Source organism: Plectropomus leopardus, chromosome 19 (assembly GCF_026936395.1).
Source record: "Plectropomus leopardus strain MGB_pleo_1.0 chromosome 19, ASM2693639v1, whole genome shotgun sequence".
NCBI classification, from domain to species: Eukaryota; Metazoa; Chordata; class Actinopteri; order Perciformes; family Serranidae; genus Plectropomus; species Plectropomus leopardus.
This window is the reverse complement of record NC_142194.1, coordinates 13,030,721-13,048,311: the sequence shown is the minus strand read 5'-3', so window position 1 is coordinate 13,048,311 and position 17,591 is coordinate 13,030,721. Positions and strand designations below refer to the sequence as shown.

General features: G+C 42.0%; 1 protein-coding gene across 17 annotated transcripts in view; it reads right to left on the bottom strand.

Moving 5' to 3' along the window:
• Positions 1–456: 456 nt before the first annotated feature.
• The window catches only part of tcf7l2 (transcription factor 7 like 2), a 104,649-nt gene continuing 87,514 nt past the window's right edge, over positions 457–17,591 (bottom strand). For 3 of the 17 annotated variants that reach the window (XM_088070249.1, XM_088070262.1, XM_088070257.1), the window contains 8 exons: positions 15,970–16,056; positions 10,492–10,629; positions 10,236–10,398; positions 8,853–8,960; positions 8,158–8,221; positions 7,361–7,411; positions 6,183–6,255; positions 457–2,730 (listed from right to left, as the gene is read on the bottom strand). In XM_088070249.1, the coding sequence (XP_087926375.1) occupies positions 2,274–2,730; positions 6,183–6,255; positions 7,361–7,411; positions 8,158–8,221; positions 8,853–8,960; positions 10,236–10,398; positions 10,492–10,629; positions 15,970–16,056 (1,141 nt within the window). In that variant the 3' untranslated portion in view covers positions 457–2,273. Of the gene's footprint in view, positions 2,731–4,957; positions 5,019–5,560; positions 5,634–6,182; positions 6,256–7,360; positions 7,412–8,157; positions 8,222–8,852; positions 8,961–10,235; positions 10,399–10,491; positions 10,630–15,969; positions 16,057–17,591 lie in introns of all 17 variants that reach the window. The other 14 variants (XM_088070254.1, XM_088070263.1, XM_088070261.1 and 11 more) reach the window with 11 other exon arrangements.

The window sequence follows — 17,591 nt, the reverse complement described above, 5'->3', positions numbered from 1 at the left end:
CACCCAGAACCAAGACCACGATCCAGGCAAGCCGGAGGTACAGCATCAGTGCAGCCACAGCATGAGCACGTCCAAAGGCAGGATCACAGCATCAGCACTGCCATCACCACAGTCCAGGCACAGCCAAGATTGCAACCAAGACCCAGGAAAACTGCGAAACAAGGGAGCACAAAGGCTCTGGAAAAAAAAAAGTTGGGTTAGTGTAATGCGGTAAAAAGACATGAGCATTTGCAGACACGAGAGAACAAGAGAAAGGAAAAGCAGCTCAGTGTATCGTAGAAAGTCCCCTGGCAGACTAAACCTATGTTAGAATCGTATGTGGTCCAAAATCACACAAAGAAAAAAGAAAAATCGTGAAAAAAAACAGGTACTTGCCGAAATGCTGTTGAATCGCCTTCTTAGTGTAGGTTGCTGAACCTGCCAGTGAATCTCCAAATAAAAAGGAGGACACAGATGTGCACATACTAAGTTGCTTTTATTAATACAGAACTGCATGCTACAGAGACTGTACAGCATAAACATTTATTCATTACAAAAAAACATGGTTTTGGAACCATTTAAAATAACAGGAAAAACAAACAAACAAAAAGATAAGAGCATAAAATAGAACAGGAACATCACAGCCGTTAAGGAAACATTCAAACTATTTATCATTAGCATCTTAATAAACCAGAGAAGAAATCGACAGATTACAGTCGCGTCATGTCAACTACAATGGCACCGAGTGGATGATTCTCTTGTAGCTTTTTTTACAGCCTCTTGCAACATCAACATGCCTATTTTTTCTATCTACCTATATGTAGTAGTGTACTTAAAAGTGGCAGTTTGTGTATTTTTTTGTATTTAATAGTTTTTTTATGAACCTCCTAATATACATAATTTGGCCCTTGTGGGTTTATACAGTATGATGTCCGCCTTTTTATTAAGTTTAAATTTTAATATTTGACAATTTGCTACCAAACACATTTGTTATAGCAACATTTATACTACATACATAGCAATCTATGTAACGTCACAGCAAAGAATGGTATCAAAATAAAAAAAAATAAAATAAAAAAAGACAACAAAACAAACAAACAAAAAAGGATCCCTACAGCGTGGTTAGAGGGGCAGAGAAAATTATCACAAAATTTGGCACGGAAAATCTGTACACGAATCTACAGTCTTGAGAGATGTGACTGTGCAATAAAAAAGAAGGGCTTTAGACACTTTTCCAACTACTGAAGACACGGTACCCACTGTCTCTTGTTTCAAGTTTTTCTTTTCTTCTTTTTGTAAAATGGCTTATAGACGCATTTCTTGAAATGAAGTTGTGCATACTTCTGTTCATGAGATCTACGCAGTACACTGAGTGGAATCCAGGTTTTCAGCGAGGAAAGAAATCATTAACAAAAAAATTTGCCTTTTAAAACCTCCTTGTAAAAATGGATCATTCATATATAAGTCGCTTACCTTAAGAAAAAATATTTGTACAATGTATTAAGAAAAAAAAGTCAAAAGAGACACGTACAAGATACAACAAGCAATCTCTAAAGCAATAAATACTACTGGTCCTAGCGTTGTGACATTTTGAATTTAATAACCCTCAACCCTCCCACCCCGACCTCCCCTCAAGCCCACCCAACTTGCCTGACTCCACCCCAAAGGTAAACAACAAAGAAAAAAGACAACGCAGTGGAAGAATGCATATTTAACACAGTAATCCCCCCCTCCCCATTATTCTGTACATTTAAACAAGAACAAGTTAACATCACAATTAAAGTTGTTCCTCGGAGAGGTGTCACCGCTAGCCTCATGCCCTCCTAGAGTTTGAACAGATGTCAAATGATTGGTTCGCAAGCTCGTATTTAATACAAATAAAGAAGGAGAACCAACTCTTTCAAGAAAAGGGCTCACTGAATAATCTAGCCTACCTTTTTATATCCGTCTTTTAAACATTTTGAAGTTGAACTAGATAATTTTTCTGTTTGCACTGTTTTAACACTACAAAAAAGACAAAACAAAATTCATAAAAATTTTGGCAGATTCACAAAGCTATACTACAGCTCATTGTATCATTTCTTTATAATAATTAGATTTTTTTTTGATAATGATGGGTCAAATATTGACCAATGAACTTTAATAAACAAAAACTAAAATTTCAAAGCCTTATGGCACAGAAACATAAAGAGAAAAAAGAACTGACAGCAAGTGAAATATAGCAGAGAGAGGGCCTAGAAAGGTGTGTTTGTGTGTGTGTGCAGAGCTAGAAAAGAGGAGAAGAATAGGGTAGACTATTCTATAGACTTGGTCACTAGCGACAGAGGCTGAGGGGCCGTGGAGGGGAGGAGCGAGTGTGAATGACACAGCGATGCCGAGGGCCGGGCCATTGAGGACGCCACAGAGGAGCCCGGCTGGCGCGAGGACGAGATGTCACCGTGCTCCAGGGCTCCGTTGTGGGAGGAGGCGCCGGGCGTTTTCCTAGCTGCAGCAGAGTTTTCCAGCTGAACCAAAGATGGCGGTGGAGGCCCAGCCAGGAGGTGCGGGTGGTGGAGTGGCTGGTGGGCCGGTTTCATAGTCAGTGAGAGAGGTTGCATTTGTTCAGTCTGAGGTTTGGACTCTTTTGAGGAGGGGGAGGGAACCACTGAGGAGGGGGAGGATGGGGGGGAGTCTAGTAAGCTTCCGTCCGTAGAGGGAGGACTGGCACAGCTGCCTTCACCTTGGATGTAGCGAATGCACTTTTTTTTTCTCCTGGGGGACAAGGCGAGAGAGAGAAGGCATCTTTTAGCATTACGTCTTTGAACCGCGTCGCCTCTTAGCACTGACTTAAATGCACCTTTTTTTTTTTTTTAATTTCGGAAAAACTTGATTTCAAGCGTCAGATTTGCAGGTGCATTGAAGTAGCTCGTGCTAAGACAAAAAGAATGATAAAAATGATTTCCAAATACTACACCATCAGACAGGACAGACATGAAGTAAAGATCACAGGTGAAGCAGCTGGACAGGAAGCAGCAGGGAAATGAGAAGCACGCAGAGATGGCGATGAGAGAAGATTACACGTAGTAATGGTTCGCTCTCTGGATGTAAACTCGAGCCTGTCTTGCTGGCAGAGCTCCAGCTGGGGATCAGCCTGTTTCTCTCCAGCAACACGAGGTTACTGGACCTGTCTCACTCGTCTACCTCTATCTGGCCCTACTCTCTCTCTTCTCCTGAGGGGACAGAGTTTGGATGCGAGGCGAAAAAGTCAACAAGATCCACACTACTCCGCATCTGCCCCACAGATATGAGTGTGTGTGTGTGTGTGTGTGTGTGTGAGGGGTCAAGGCATCATGTTTGCATTCCTGCCTGGGGTCGGGACCCCTCCCCCTTGCCTGTCGAGTCCTGAGGCCAGACCCATTGCGCTCTGTGGAACCTGACGAACGAGCAGGGGGGTGGGGTGGGGGAGTTCGGAGAGTAGGGGATTGTTGCATTTTATGTGCGGTGACTCTGCTGCGAAGGCTGTTCAGATTTGGTTAAGGGGGAATCTCTGCCCACCTCATCTTTACCCTGACCCTGGCAGTGACCCCTCTCTCAGCTCTCGTTCTATCACAAAGATGCCTGAAGGCCACGGAGTACTTAAGACTCACAGGGACAGAGAGAAGGTAAAAAGAAGAAGGTGTTTTCTAAAAAAGAAGGATTGAAGCTTTTGTAACATATGAGGCTGATCTACTCTTTAATTAAGGTTGCTGAATCAAACCTTTCCCTGTACTTCTAAAGCCTGCATAAAGACGGACACAGAGAGCAGATTACTGAGAATGGAAAAGACATGAAGAAATTACATCACGAAACTTTAATGCATGCCAGGGTGAAAGACAAGCATGCATTTCAGATAAGCTCGACAGTACAGGCACACAACAGCGAACAGTATAGAACACTAGAAAAGTCTAGAAAAGAGTGGGGATCAGGCTTTTAGTGCTTTCTACACTGATACTTCAGCGCTGGGTGGTGTGGGCGTATCGACCGGCCGTAAAAAGGTATCATTTGCCACTACATAGACATCTCGCTCCCGATAACTGTCTGTCAAACTGCAACAAATGAGCTAATATCCATTTTTTAACAGACATATTGATTCATAGTATGTGCCCGTGTACGTTATTGATTTTTCACCATCTCGGGGGAAATTACACCAGATGCATCTTTTAGGAAATGGAGCCCAGAGAGAACTTTTAACCTCTCGGCTCCTAAAATGAAGACTGAATTATCGCGCTTTTCCAGTCGCCTGATCTCCTGATCTGCTATTATTGTTTAAGGAATAATGCCATTTTTTTTTTTTTTTTTTTTTGGATCGTGTGTGTTTCAGCTGGGAGGGAAATAAGAAGTGGAAACACCAGACCGTGAAGAGGTGGAGTGAGTGTGACGTCCTACTTATTTCAAAGACGATTTAAAAAAAAAAAAAAGAATAGGGGGCGTGTTTAATTCTTGTTGGACGTTTTAAACAGTAATAACAGTAATCGTTTTATTTCTACAGCACATTTCAAAATGATGTTTCAAAGCGCGTAACAAAAAAAAAAAAAACGGGAAAAATAATAAAAAATAATGAAAACAGAATTAAAAAAACAGTGACAAAAATAAAAAAAGAAAACAAATAGAAAAAATTTGAATAAAAAAAGGGAAAAATAAGAAAAAAGTGACCAAAATCTTTAAAAACAGGGTAACCGAGTGCCTCACTAAAGAACAAAGAATAAAAGAAAAAAAATAAGAAAAAATAGTGACAAAAACCGATAAATACCCACTGAAATAGGTTTATAAACAGCTAGGAATGACCATGATGCGACGAAACTATTAATCCGACCTATACTAAAACGATACGAATGGTGTAGCGGCGGAAACGAACAATGTGTTGCGATGGTTGGTGTTGTGTCAAGAAAAGAAGTGGGGCAATGGTGTGGTGCAAGCCAGACACAGAGAAGGGTATTACTTAGCAGAGACAAATACCTACCATGAAAATATTCCCAATTCAAAGACTGCTTGTGTCAGAACAGAAAGACAACAGGTAGGGACTAAGTAAGGGTTATTGAAGAGGAGTTTGGAGGAAGAAGAGGTGGAGAAGGAGGAGGAAGAGGGCACAGAAAAGAGTGTCACTGAGCAGGCCCTCAGAGAAAGCAGGGCTAAATTTGTAAGCATAACATTGTTATTCAAAAGGACGCCAATTAGAACATACATGACAGTTAAGATGGGAGGGAATTATCCACTGACATGGAGAGAAAATGGATTTCAAAGAAGTCAGACTGTCAGAATTCCAAATGACATTAGGGAAACCATGATCTTGCAGCGAGATATTTTGAGATAAAATAATCTTATTTAGAAATCCATTTTCTGCCACTGGGCTTGAACCGAGTTCAATGAGGAAAAAAAATTGCTGCAAGGGAATTTATAGCAGGAAGCTCCTCAGTAAGGAAAAAAAAAAGGAGCAGAGGAGTTTGCCATCTGTTACCACACTGATGGAAACGTGTTTTTAAGAGGGATATCTGAGCAAATAATCAAGGAGAAGAAGCTGCTCATTGTGGATGTCTTCCTCCCATTGGTACTACAGCAGTTATACCTGCATGGTTTGCACCATAAACTCAGCTGGTCAAGCCCGAACAAGGCACGACACTTCTTTGGGGTATTTGCATCTGTTAGCCAAAGAGGTAGACACAAACATACACACAGAGACAAAAAAGACACAAAAGAAAAAAAGGAAAGAAAAAACAAAATGGACACGTCATTGCACGGACAAAAACATGTAGCCAGGGCTTAGGTTTAGGCTGGCGACACTGGGATGTCCTCCATATTCAACAAGCCATCAGGCTCCAGATCCTCCAAGCCCCGACCTGCCAGTTTAGACTGCTTTTTGTACTGTACATCCTGCAATGAAACCCCTTACCAACACATACGCACAGACACCATTCACACAAAACACTCGGGCATATGCTGTTAATACCCTTCTTCCCAAACAGGAGATAAAAAATCAAATAGTGGCAATCTAGAGATAGACCGGCAGGGCGTGGCTTGAGGAAGCTGAGAGGTCACGATAGCCTGGCGGGAGGGGGGGGGGGCAGATAGAGGTAAAGAAAGAGAAGAGTCAGAAAAGGAAGCAGCAGAGAGCCAAGGAGGAAGTCCCAGTGTCCAGTTTACCCAGCCTTCACCTGGCCCCGGCCGGTGCAAGCACACACCATACACACCTGCACGGGCCACACCAGTTATTCTGTTGATCGAGCCCAAAGCGCGCTCGACACTTCTTAGGAGCGCTCAGGTCTGATGCGGCGACAGGGAGGGGGGGAGGGGGAAGCCAGCAGAGAGGAGGAAAAAGAACCAAAAACCAAAACCAATAAGGAACAGAAATTAAGAGGAAGAGAGAAATAAGGAGAAAAAAAACAGGTAACAGTGAATCTATGAAGCTTGGCAGTGGCTCATTGTGCAAGAAACCCCCCCTCTCCCCCCCAAAAAAACACCCGTAAAGCCATTCTCAAGTGCCTTTTAAAGACAGGACTGTTTTTAGTGAAAATCAAAATACATGCAAATTATCAAAAAAGAAATCTAAATTCTGACTGGAGTTAAAGCTGAAGATGCGTCTTTGGTTGCATAAATAGAGCAGGTTGGATTAATTAACTGCTAGGTGTTATGAGTGCACTATGGTTTCAAAAAGACGAGGTTAAGGTGGCAGAACTAGGCAGCAGTAACAGACTGCTAAAACAGCACGGTCGTGAGTTAGCCGTAGCCAGTGGAAGGATTAAAAAGGCTGGAACCTGAAGAGGGAATCTACTCCTTAGACCTGGCATCAAACAATTGACTGTTTTCCACCAACATTTGGCTGTCTGCTGCAGCAAAGCTGCCAGTCACTTGCAAGCTCTAGCATGTGATTACCAGAAGTAGAGCAGAGTGACAGCAGAATATTTTGGTGGAGAGTTTGAGTCCAGGTCTTTACTGAGTAGAGGTAGATTTTAAAAGTGAGTCAAACTCATGCTAGCCTATAAGAAAGGCACAAGCGCAGCTACTGAAGCGCATAGATTAAGGAGGTTTACCCTGACATCACATCCTTCAAGTCATACTCCACAGTGATAACTTTATATAATCAGTTTCCTCAAGCATACTGCATAGTGATTATGCCAAAATATGGAGAATGTTCTAAACTATAGCAACATGAGTAAATGGATAATGAAATATAATCTAGCATTGAAGTCAACATTTTAAGAAAAGAAAGCAGCAAACAAAGCATAAAAAGAGCATTTTCAGATAGATTTTAACCTTAAACCTGCCTTATATTACACATTCATTGATAAATAAATATACATTAATATTAAAAAAAAAAGAAGAAAAAATAAACAAGTTAGTAATTTAATACTCAAAATGACATTAGCACCTGTAATCGGAGGGAGTGAAAGGCAAGGGTTTGGAAAATATTCTCTGTGTTCTGAAAAAAAAAGAACAGATAGAGAGGCCTTCAAGAAGAAATCCGTCACCAAACGAGCGCAAAATACACAATGACAAAGTCGCTCCTCACAATATGATCAGAAGAATTAAAAAAAAATAGATATATATGGGTAAATCATAGAATTAGCAAACCTCCTTAATTTTAAAGATGAGATTTGTTGTCTTATGTTGATATAAAAGCATGCATGAAAGCAAGCAAGGGGCAGCCCAACAAGCACACACACGCACACACACATACACACACATGGTACAGTAGTGCAGGCTATCTGCAGGGCACAGGCATTATAAAACGGGGCCACGCACACAACAGTAGCAAGTTAATGGCTCTCACAATGCTTCAACTTCACATTCTCAAAACATACATATCACAATACCAGAACGCTAAGGGGCAAAGTGGGGAGGGTTGGAGGGAGGGGAGGGGGGGTGTCAAGAGGGGAGGTGAGAAGGAGTGTGGGGGGGTCATGCATATTCAGTTGTTATTAGCTGGGGAAGGCTTGGGGAAAATGGGAAAAGGGGGGTATTACAAGCAACTCTACCATTTAAATATTGCATTGGGTAGCATAACTATACAAAAAAAAGAAAAGAAAAAAGCCAGGCACAATAACACACACACAAAAAAACATAACACAAAAAAAAACTAGCTTGACTTTTATCTTGCAAGATGTCACATCTGCCTGACACATGATGGGGCTCTTCTAATATGGGAGATAATTGCAGCTCACTTACCATTGCTCTCTGCTTGCTGCTTTTCCCTTTTTCTCTTCTTCCTTTTCCCCTGTTGGTTAGCCGCCAAAAAAATAGAAAGAAAAAAATAGACACAGACAGGAACCTTAGTTATTATATTGCAGAATGCCCAAAACATGAAACAGAGAATAGGACTCTTCTTTGTGTTTACTTATTTATTCATTCATTCTTTCTCTGCCTGTTTTTTTCTCTTTCTGTCTCTGCCCTCCGGTTTGTAACAGCCACTGCAGGCCAGACCAGAATTCTCCCTCCTCTCTATCTTTTTCTACTCTTTTCTTCTTTTTTTCTGTAATCTTTTGTCTCATTTTCCTCAGCTCTGTGAACATCTAGACAGCCTGACGAGCTTCTGGTTTGGATGACAGATTTCTCTAAGGCTGCTCGTGGAAGACTCTGGTCAGCTTGATCCCAAAACTGGACAAAACTGATGAGAATCTGGGCGCTAATGTGCCCGAACAAAGTGTCTGAATAACATCCACTGAGGATTCATATAAACAAAATCGTGGTCAGACTTTGTTGCAAATATTCCTTTGTGTCATAATAAGGTGGGCTTAGGTCTCAGATATGCATATCAAAAGAAAATTACAAGATGAAAGAAATCCCTCAGGCTACAAAAGAAATGGTCACCTAGTGAAAGGGCAAAAGAAGAGCCCCCTCGACTTGTAAACTTAAAAACTTACATAGTTGTCTCGTGCTGACCAGCCGGGGTACAGCTGCATGTGGAGCTGTCGCTCTTTCCTGGCCAGCTCGTAATACTTGGCCTGCTCCTCCCGCGATAGGGCATGCCACTGTGAGATGAGAAACAAGACACAAAAAGAGGACATGGAAAGATTTTTCATCATAAACAAGAAGCAGATAAATATGTAGGTTATGCACGTCAGAGTGTCTTCAGGCATAACACACTTAAATTTCATGCTTTTTTAAGACCTTAAGGTAGTTTTTAAGGTAGATTTTTTTGACAAATCATTTTCCTATTGTTAATAGCAGGTAAGTATAAAGGTTAAGTAGTATCTGAATAGTCCAACGCAGAGGTAAGTTTTATGTAGAAATGTGCTTCATAGAGAGAGTTACGTTAACCTCTCAGAGCTGCAACGATCAGTCTATTTTGATAATCCATTAATAGTTTTAGTCATTTTTAAGCAGAAATGTCCAACATTTGCTGCTTCTAGCCCCATGAATGTGAGAATCTGCTGCTTTACTTCATCACTTGCGATGGTAAATGAGGAGAGAATATGTGATTAATCAATTAGTCGATGGATTGAAAATTAATCGCCAACTATTTTGATAGTCAATCTATCATTTCAGTCATTTTTCAAGTACAAATGTAAAACATTTTCTGCCTCCAGCCTCTTAAGGGGAGAATTTACTGCTTTTCATCTATATGATGAATCGATTAGTTGAGCACAAGAAAATTATTCGCCAACTATTTTGATAATCAATCGATAGTTTCAGTCATTTATCGAGCAAAAATGCCAAATATTTGCTGCTTCCAGCCTCTTAAAGGGAGAATTTGCTGCTTTTCTTCATTTACCATAGCAAATCAAGAGAAACTAAATAATTTAGCTTTTGCTCATGAAAATAAGCAGATTATTCGAAGAAAACGAAATTTATCCTGTTGCAGCTTTATAATCTACAATAATCTACAAAAAGAGTATTAGTATCATTTAGTTTCAATATTTGGAACATCTAAAATGTGGATTTTTATGAAAAAAATGGACAAAATGGAAAAATTGAATAAGACAAAATGTGCCAATTATGACCGCACAAATTCAAATTTTGACTCTGACTTTTAAGGTATAATATTTGTAAAACCGATGACTTTGTAAGGACCTGCAGACACCCTGTACAACACTGCTGCATCAGGTCACAACTAAACCTTTTAATCTCCTAATGTGAATCCCAATTGCGGCCCTCAATCACCACAACTCTGCTATGTCTTCTATGCCACCAGATGACCTTGAATCCCAGGTGTAAATCAGACCATGTTTTGAGCACCAGGATTGGGAACCACTGTGATAAACCCTTCAGTTTTGGTATGTGGCCAGTGATCTGTCAGGACTCACCCTCCGCCCCAGGATCTGGTTGATGGCAGCACTTTCCTTCAGTGTGCACTCAGCCACCACCTTAGCCCGCATCTCCTTCATGTAGAGCATGAAGGCGTTCAGAGGCTTCTTTATGTGGACTTGTTTCTTCTTCTCTTCTTCCTTTTTAGCGTCTGACTGTTTCCTGTGGAGGACCAAAGGGTAAGAGATGTGAGCCGAGTCAAACATACGACTGACACCGAAACGTGCGTTTAGGGGGCATTGAAAGTCTACTCACGAGCTGTTGAGAGAGATGTCGCTGTGGGAGGATTCCTGCTTGACGTTGGGTGTGACGATGGCTGGGTGTGGGATGCCCGTGGTGTGCAAACTGTGGTGAGGGGGCACCATGTGTGGGGGGAACCTAGAGGACAGAAGACTGTGTAAATCGTCAGAATGGACAAGGGTGAAATGAGAAGATGGAGCACATGTATACACAAGGCTAAAGGGGCTCAATTCCATCTCTATCTTTCAATGGCAAAGTAGAAAGTGTTTTTTTTCCAATTTTATTTCATAGAAATGGAATTGGCCTTTAGCCACAAAAACAACATAAATTCACATACAAACATCCACATAAAAACCATCCAAGGCTGATTCCTGTATTCATGACCAGTCAGATCTCACTACTCAGTATTGAGTGTTGGACAGCATGCAACATTTCATTTGAGCGCAGAATTCAGCCTGGACAGCTACACACTTCTGGCAAAGGTTTAACAGCAAATTATAGCAAAACATCAGTCAAATATAATTTAAAAGCACGAACGCTATATTGTGTGGAAATAATGGAGTGCAAGTGCACAAGGATAAACCTCTCAAATACCATGTTTTGAACCACAAAAAAAACAAAAAAACCTACGCACTGAACACTTGAGCCAAGTGCACACCTTTATCTTATCACATTGAGATTATTCATCTCTATCAAGAGTGTGCCGAAAAATAGAGGCAACAATGCATGTAACAGATTCAATTTAACGTGTGATCTTGAGGGCTGTTTGCACCTTGAACTTTTCTCTTCATAGTAGCTATTGTTACTGTGCAGCTGATCCTGTATCAGTGCCACACACAGCTTTTAACAGTGCTGAGACTGATTAAGCTCTTCTCAGCTCTACAGGAACCTCCCTCAAATTATGTTTATACCTGACTCAATAATGTCACTATGGATGGGAATTGATAAGATTCTATTAATAGAAATGTCATCATCGATTCTGCTTATCGGTCCAATTCTTTATCAGTTCTGCCATTGATGAAATGAGAAAATATTTGTACAGAATTTGTTTTCATTTGCAATTTCATTAGTCAAAAATCAATTCTGGTAAGTCTTCCTGTGTGACATTTATGTTTTTTCTACATAAACTGTTACTATTTTAAATGCAAATTAAACTTTTTGTAGTATACTAGAATATTAAAAACAAATGGATTTTCTAGTCCACAACACAGAAACTAGAAACTTTAAAACTTTATATTATTAGATTAAACGGATGGTTTTATATCAATACTAAACATATCACAAAACTAAAAATTTGCGATAACAATGCATTGTGACGTAAGTATCGTGATAATATCATATTGCAGGGCCTCTGGTGATTACCATCCCTAAATGTTATTATATCATAGGATGTTTATCCTCTGTAACGGATGTGTTTCGGTTTGAATGCTCTTGTGCATAGCAGAAATCAAAACAGCATAGCACTGTGATATTTTTGCTTGTAAATATCGTATCACTACACGGATGCCTATTAGCTTTTTTTTAATTATGTAAATAATTAACAAATACAAATTCATCTTTTGGTAGCCTACTAGGATAAAAAATAAATCAACAGCTTTTTCAGTCTACTTGATACATGCTGCTGCAATAAAAGTGACTGAAGTGAAATGAACAGAATGAAAACTTTATCTTATCAGATAAAACAGATGTCTGAAAAAGTTTTCCTTCGGGGACAACATTTTCAGTTAAAAGTTAATAAATCACTTTATACTGCAATGTTGTCGCAAATACTCATTATATTGCCAAACATTTAACATTGCAATAATAACGTATTGTGGGGCCCCTTGTGCGTTGTGTCAAATGTATGGCATTCCAGGAATGCTGAGTACAAACATGTTTCATTGTATTGCTGGTGTTTTGAACATTTATTATCATTACAGCAGGACTGTTGTTACTTTCTTCATTAAACAGAACCACACTTTGGACTATTTCAGCTCTCTGCCATGACGCCGTCTTGTTGCACGTTTCCAGCAGCGTAGACACAAGTGTGACGTCATTGTTTTGCAATTTCTAATTGTCAGGAGAACATGCCAGCAAGGATAAAAGGAACTGATATTCAGAGGCATACAATTCCGATGGATCAGGCGATTTGGAACCGGTTCTCGATTCCCATCCGTAATCGTCACTTATGATAGCTGAGGAAATGGTTTCCAAATAAGATTTAAGTGATGATTAAATTTTCCATCTTTCATCCAAATGCCAATCGCATAACTCATTGTTATATTTGAGGAAACAGCATTTTTAGCTAGTGCACTGATATGAAAATGCCAGGTTTTGGAGGGGTAAAGCTTGAACCATTATGTCTTATCAAGGACTACTGCAAACTAGATTAAAAATGTTCTATCAAAGTCTAGTATCACTTCAGGTATTGGGTCTCTATTTGCTTCCCCCCATTCTTTTCTGCCAGTTCAGCACTGTCAGCAGCACTGACATTTTTATCTTCATCCCTCTACGCTCCTATCATCACTCCGTCGTCTCCAACCCGCTCCACATATCGAGGCCAGAAACCCTTATTTATGAAATCGTTTCAGTGGCCAGAACAGCCATAAGACACCGCCGTGCTGTATGTGCCAGTGTATGTATGACACTAATTATTTGCGCCAGATTATTTGAACGCGTCTATCTACATGTTTACAGCGCGGCGCCTCGGCTCCACGTGACCACACACAAATTTAAGAGAAGAGAGGAGGATGAAGGAGAAGGAAAAAAAGGGAGGAATAATTCTTTTTTTTTTTTTTTAAAGCAGCTCATTATCCGGCTGTGTCTGGCTGCATGGCTCCGAGCCAGAATATAATGATGAGGATAAACTCGCCAGGAACAACTACTTTCTGTTGGAGGCCATCTCAGGGGAGTGCCAGTGCGCTCCCCCCTCAAACTCTTTCCCTCTTTTTCTCCTTTCCCCTCTTCTCCCTTCATCACTGACACATTGGTGTTTGTGCCATGTCATCCGTTGATGGGGAGCTCGGCAGCAGTGGCTGCATATCGCCCATCATTAGGGCTGCTGCATTTTCCTCGCTCACTCCGTTTCCTCTCTCCCTGTTCACCCTCCCTCCTTCTCTCTCTGTGCACTTGTTAAAATTTCCTCTGTTCCAAGATCTATTTTTTTCTTCTTATTCTTCTTCTTCTCTACTCCTCCCTGTCCCCTCACCACCTCCATGCTCCTTCGCTTCCTCTCTTCCTCCCTCCCTCCCCTCCTCCTGCTGCCACTGCATGGCCCAGGTTATGGTTTAAACATGACGGCCATCCCTTTGAAGCGTGGGGGCATCATCATCATCATCCAGGCTCATCAGCGGCAAGCGGTGCCTTGGACCAATTTAACCAACACAGAGAAGGAGACGCAGCGGAGCCCCCCCCCACCTATCCTCCCACCCCAACCCTGGGGCTCCTACGTCTCAATCTAAAAAAGGTAAGAATGGCTGGCGGTGTTGGGGTGGGGGTGAGGGAGGGGAGAGGGGGGGGTCACAGGCACAGCAAGCCCAGTGTCAGCCAGTGCCATTTAATTGCCAATGCGAAGCAGTAGCCCCCGTGCCTGTTTAATGTATAATGATCCGGCCGGTGCGCTTCTCCCGTTCCCAAGGAAAAGATGATGGGGGAACATATCAAAGGGCAGGCTTAAGCATAAGGGGCAAAAAGGGCCTTCACATCCTCCTACCTGTCACACATACATTCACACGCGCACACACAATATATCAGGGACCTGCTCCAACCCCATTATCAAAATAATGTCTTTCATTTGCTCTGCTGACTGTCTCAACTCTCCTTGGCTCCTTTTTCCCTGCCGTCCCTAAAAGAAATGCATTTTTTAACAGGACCTAGGTGTAAGGTGCTCATTGCAGGACTACGAGGTACCAGATTCCTCCCCTGCATCCTAATTCAGCTCGGGCTACGGCACAGGGGACTGATACTGAAGGGGCGCGCTCCTGCGAAGAACCAGCTCCCGACAAGAGGCCAGGATGTCTTTTTCTCTCCGTTTCCTCCAGTCAGCCTACAAATCGTTTGAGCTATCACAACAGTCTAGTCCATTCTTTGAACAACTGGCTGAAGGCTGAAAAGGATTTTTTTGCTGACACAATTAAACAGATTTTTTACTAGATTTTGTCAAACAAATTGATATTTTTCCCCTGTCAAAGTCAGAATTCGTTTTTTGTAGATGTGTTAAACCCTCCCATTCTCCAGAGAGCTCCCAGAGCCCTCCATCTATTCAGTTATACTAATTCAATTAGGGGCCTCATCACAGGGCATTAGCTCTTCCCCATGGCCAGTCCCCCACCCACACCCCAGCCAGTATATTCAATTAGCCGCACTGGAAATAAGATGATCACAATGTAGAGGTTGTCATTAAGGGACCGAATTAGCAGTCACTTAAAGCCCAGGTTGGCTGCCAGATGCCGATGTCTGGACAGACCCACCGTCTGACCCTTTGCACCTGAGACTTGCACGGAAAGGGTAAATCTGACTCTAATCCAGACACCAATCTCCAGAGAGTTTTTCATGTAACATTTGACGCAAGGAGGTATTTCAAGGACAGTTTTACCACAAAACAACGGCTGAAAAACTGACTGGGCGAGCTTGCAAACTCACTTTCCCTTACTCTCAGGGTTTAAAAAATGTCATTCCCCCTCGCGACTCCTCCCTCCCTGCATCGACATGATCCATCAATGTCACAGAGCTCTAAACACACTGCCCTCAGGAGCTGCTTTTCCAATCAGGCTGTAATTAAACTGAAGCTTGGCCTCATCCCTAGACTCTAAACCAGCCCCGTCCACAGTCCCCCGCTGCAAGGGCGTGTAGAGAAGGGGGAGGAGGGAGGGAGGGAGGAGGCAGTAAAGTAGCAAACTGTTTGTTTTTTGTGTTTTTGGGGCTTTTAGTCATCTAAAATTAATTCTTTTCCACACAATATAGAGGACATGCGTCCCTCAAGGGAACCGTAAGTAGTTTAACACCGACTGACAAACAAGCACACATGTATACAAGATGGCGACAAATACACATACCCCCCATGGGTGCACTAATGTCCACAGCAGCACTTGAGCTGGACCCTAATGGGCTGGACCAAAGCGCTAGCCAAGTGTCAGGCCCCGGCTTATATCATCTAGTCCCCCCTTCAAAGTGTTGCTGTGTTTGTTTATCTGTCTGGCTGCTCAAACTCACAGCATGGACATGCCCCTGCTCATTTCAGATCTGCCTGACATGCAGTGGGGGTAAATGTTCTTCAGGGGCCTCATTAGAAAATGATAAATATAATTAATATTTGAGCATGCTAGCTGGAGCCCCCCACACTGGAGAATTGGCCTTTTGAACACAGAGATGGGGAGCGTGGGCTCTCCTTAAGGGAGAAGTTGCTGCTCACCGTTTCTGTGTGCAAGTGTGTGTTGCTTGTGCGTCGCGAACACACACAAAATGTATGAGTGAGTGAGAAAAGAGTGCGTGTTTGGCTCCTAGGTCTCAACTCACCTTGACATGGATGCGTTGACAGTGAGCGCAGTTGGGTAGGGGTGTCTAAAACCCCCTGTTGTGATTGGATAAACAGGTTGACCTTGCCTGGGAAGGGAGAAGAAAAGAAGAAAGGCAAAAAAGGTAAAGGAACAGGGTTGATGGAAGAGGAGAAGTTAAAGCCCTCTGCCTCTCTCCTCTCCCCACCGTGGGCCTCTTTATTCTCATTTGATCAGGACAAAAATCTAGGGGATTGCAGAGCGCAGATCAAAGAGAGGAAAACTCTGAACAATTTGAATGCCACAAATCTTGATAGCAATGGCTAATTAAATTTCATAACCCTTCGCTCGGTGTCGACAGAGTGGGGCCCTGTTCCTCCCCAAGCTGGAACTAGGTGTTTTGTTGTGATAATTAAAGACGAAGCGCGGGTCTCTTTAATGGAGCCATCACGCTAATTGAGGTCTACACATCCAAAGACAAACAATAATGAATGTAAATTTATACCAAAATAAAGTGCAGCAAATCAAAGGGCGCCATGGCTGCGCTCGGGGCCTCTCTCGGTATTTAGATCGCGGTGAGAAAACATTAAATTAACAGAGCTTAATTTGTAGCCTTTTGTCATATTAACAAGTGTTGACAAGAGTTACCAGGGGAGAGCCCCCATGTGGAATTCTGGGTAAAATACGGGCAATCACGGTTCATTACTCTAATTGGACCATACAGAGACATGCAAAATAGTATTTGCCACAAAGTAGCAAGTTGAGGTTGGTGAAGGCCTGAGGAGGCTGCGGTGGGCTGCTGTGGTCCACGAGTGAGTGTGTTCAAAAGTTAAAGGATCAAGTTTGAGTTTAAGAGGCAAAGGGTAAATTTGGTATAATTCAACCTGGACCCTATTTTCTTATGTTTTTCTGCCAAAGCGACTAATGGGGACAACAATTCTTGAAATAGCTCCAATATTGAGCGAAAGTGCTGCAGCCACAAAATGAGCTGTAATGTAACCAATAGGAGCAATTGTGCACTGTCGCTGTATGCCCATTAAAAGTGCTCGTTTTTGCCACTGACAGGCTACGATTGTTATCATAAGTGTCTGAAAACATATTAAATATCCCTAGAGAGATAGACCTTTTTGTTTAACCAGGGTCCCCACGTGGTCAAAATTCAAAACTTTTCCATGACTTTTCAAGGACCCATACTTTTTGAAGGGAGAAACTGAACGTAGGGTAAAAAAGTAGTATGCAGTCTCAATAAACACTGTCTGGGGGGTTTGGCGATGTCGAGGCTGTTTCTAGTTAAGAAAAAAAAGTGTTGTAAGACGCTCAAAATAATCCGAGCCTGTCAGTGGCAAAAATTTGCACTTTTAATGGACGTAAACTGACAGCACACAAATGCCTCTATTGGTTACACTGCAGCCTATTTTGCCACCGTCTGCAGAATTCTTGCTCAATACCAGACCAGTTTCAAAAATATTTGCCTCCCTAAGTCGCTTTGACTGACAGGGTCGGGAGAATGAGGTCGAAGTTGAAACTTACTGAAATTACCCTCTAAGTGTGGAGAGAGGACCCACTCTGGGGACTGAGAGGAGACAGCGTCCACAATTGACTTTGTACACAAAGAACAACATCCTGCTATACACACATGTAAGG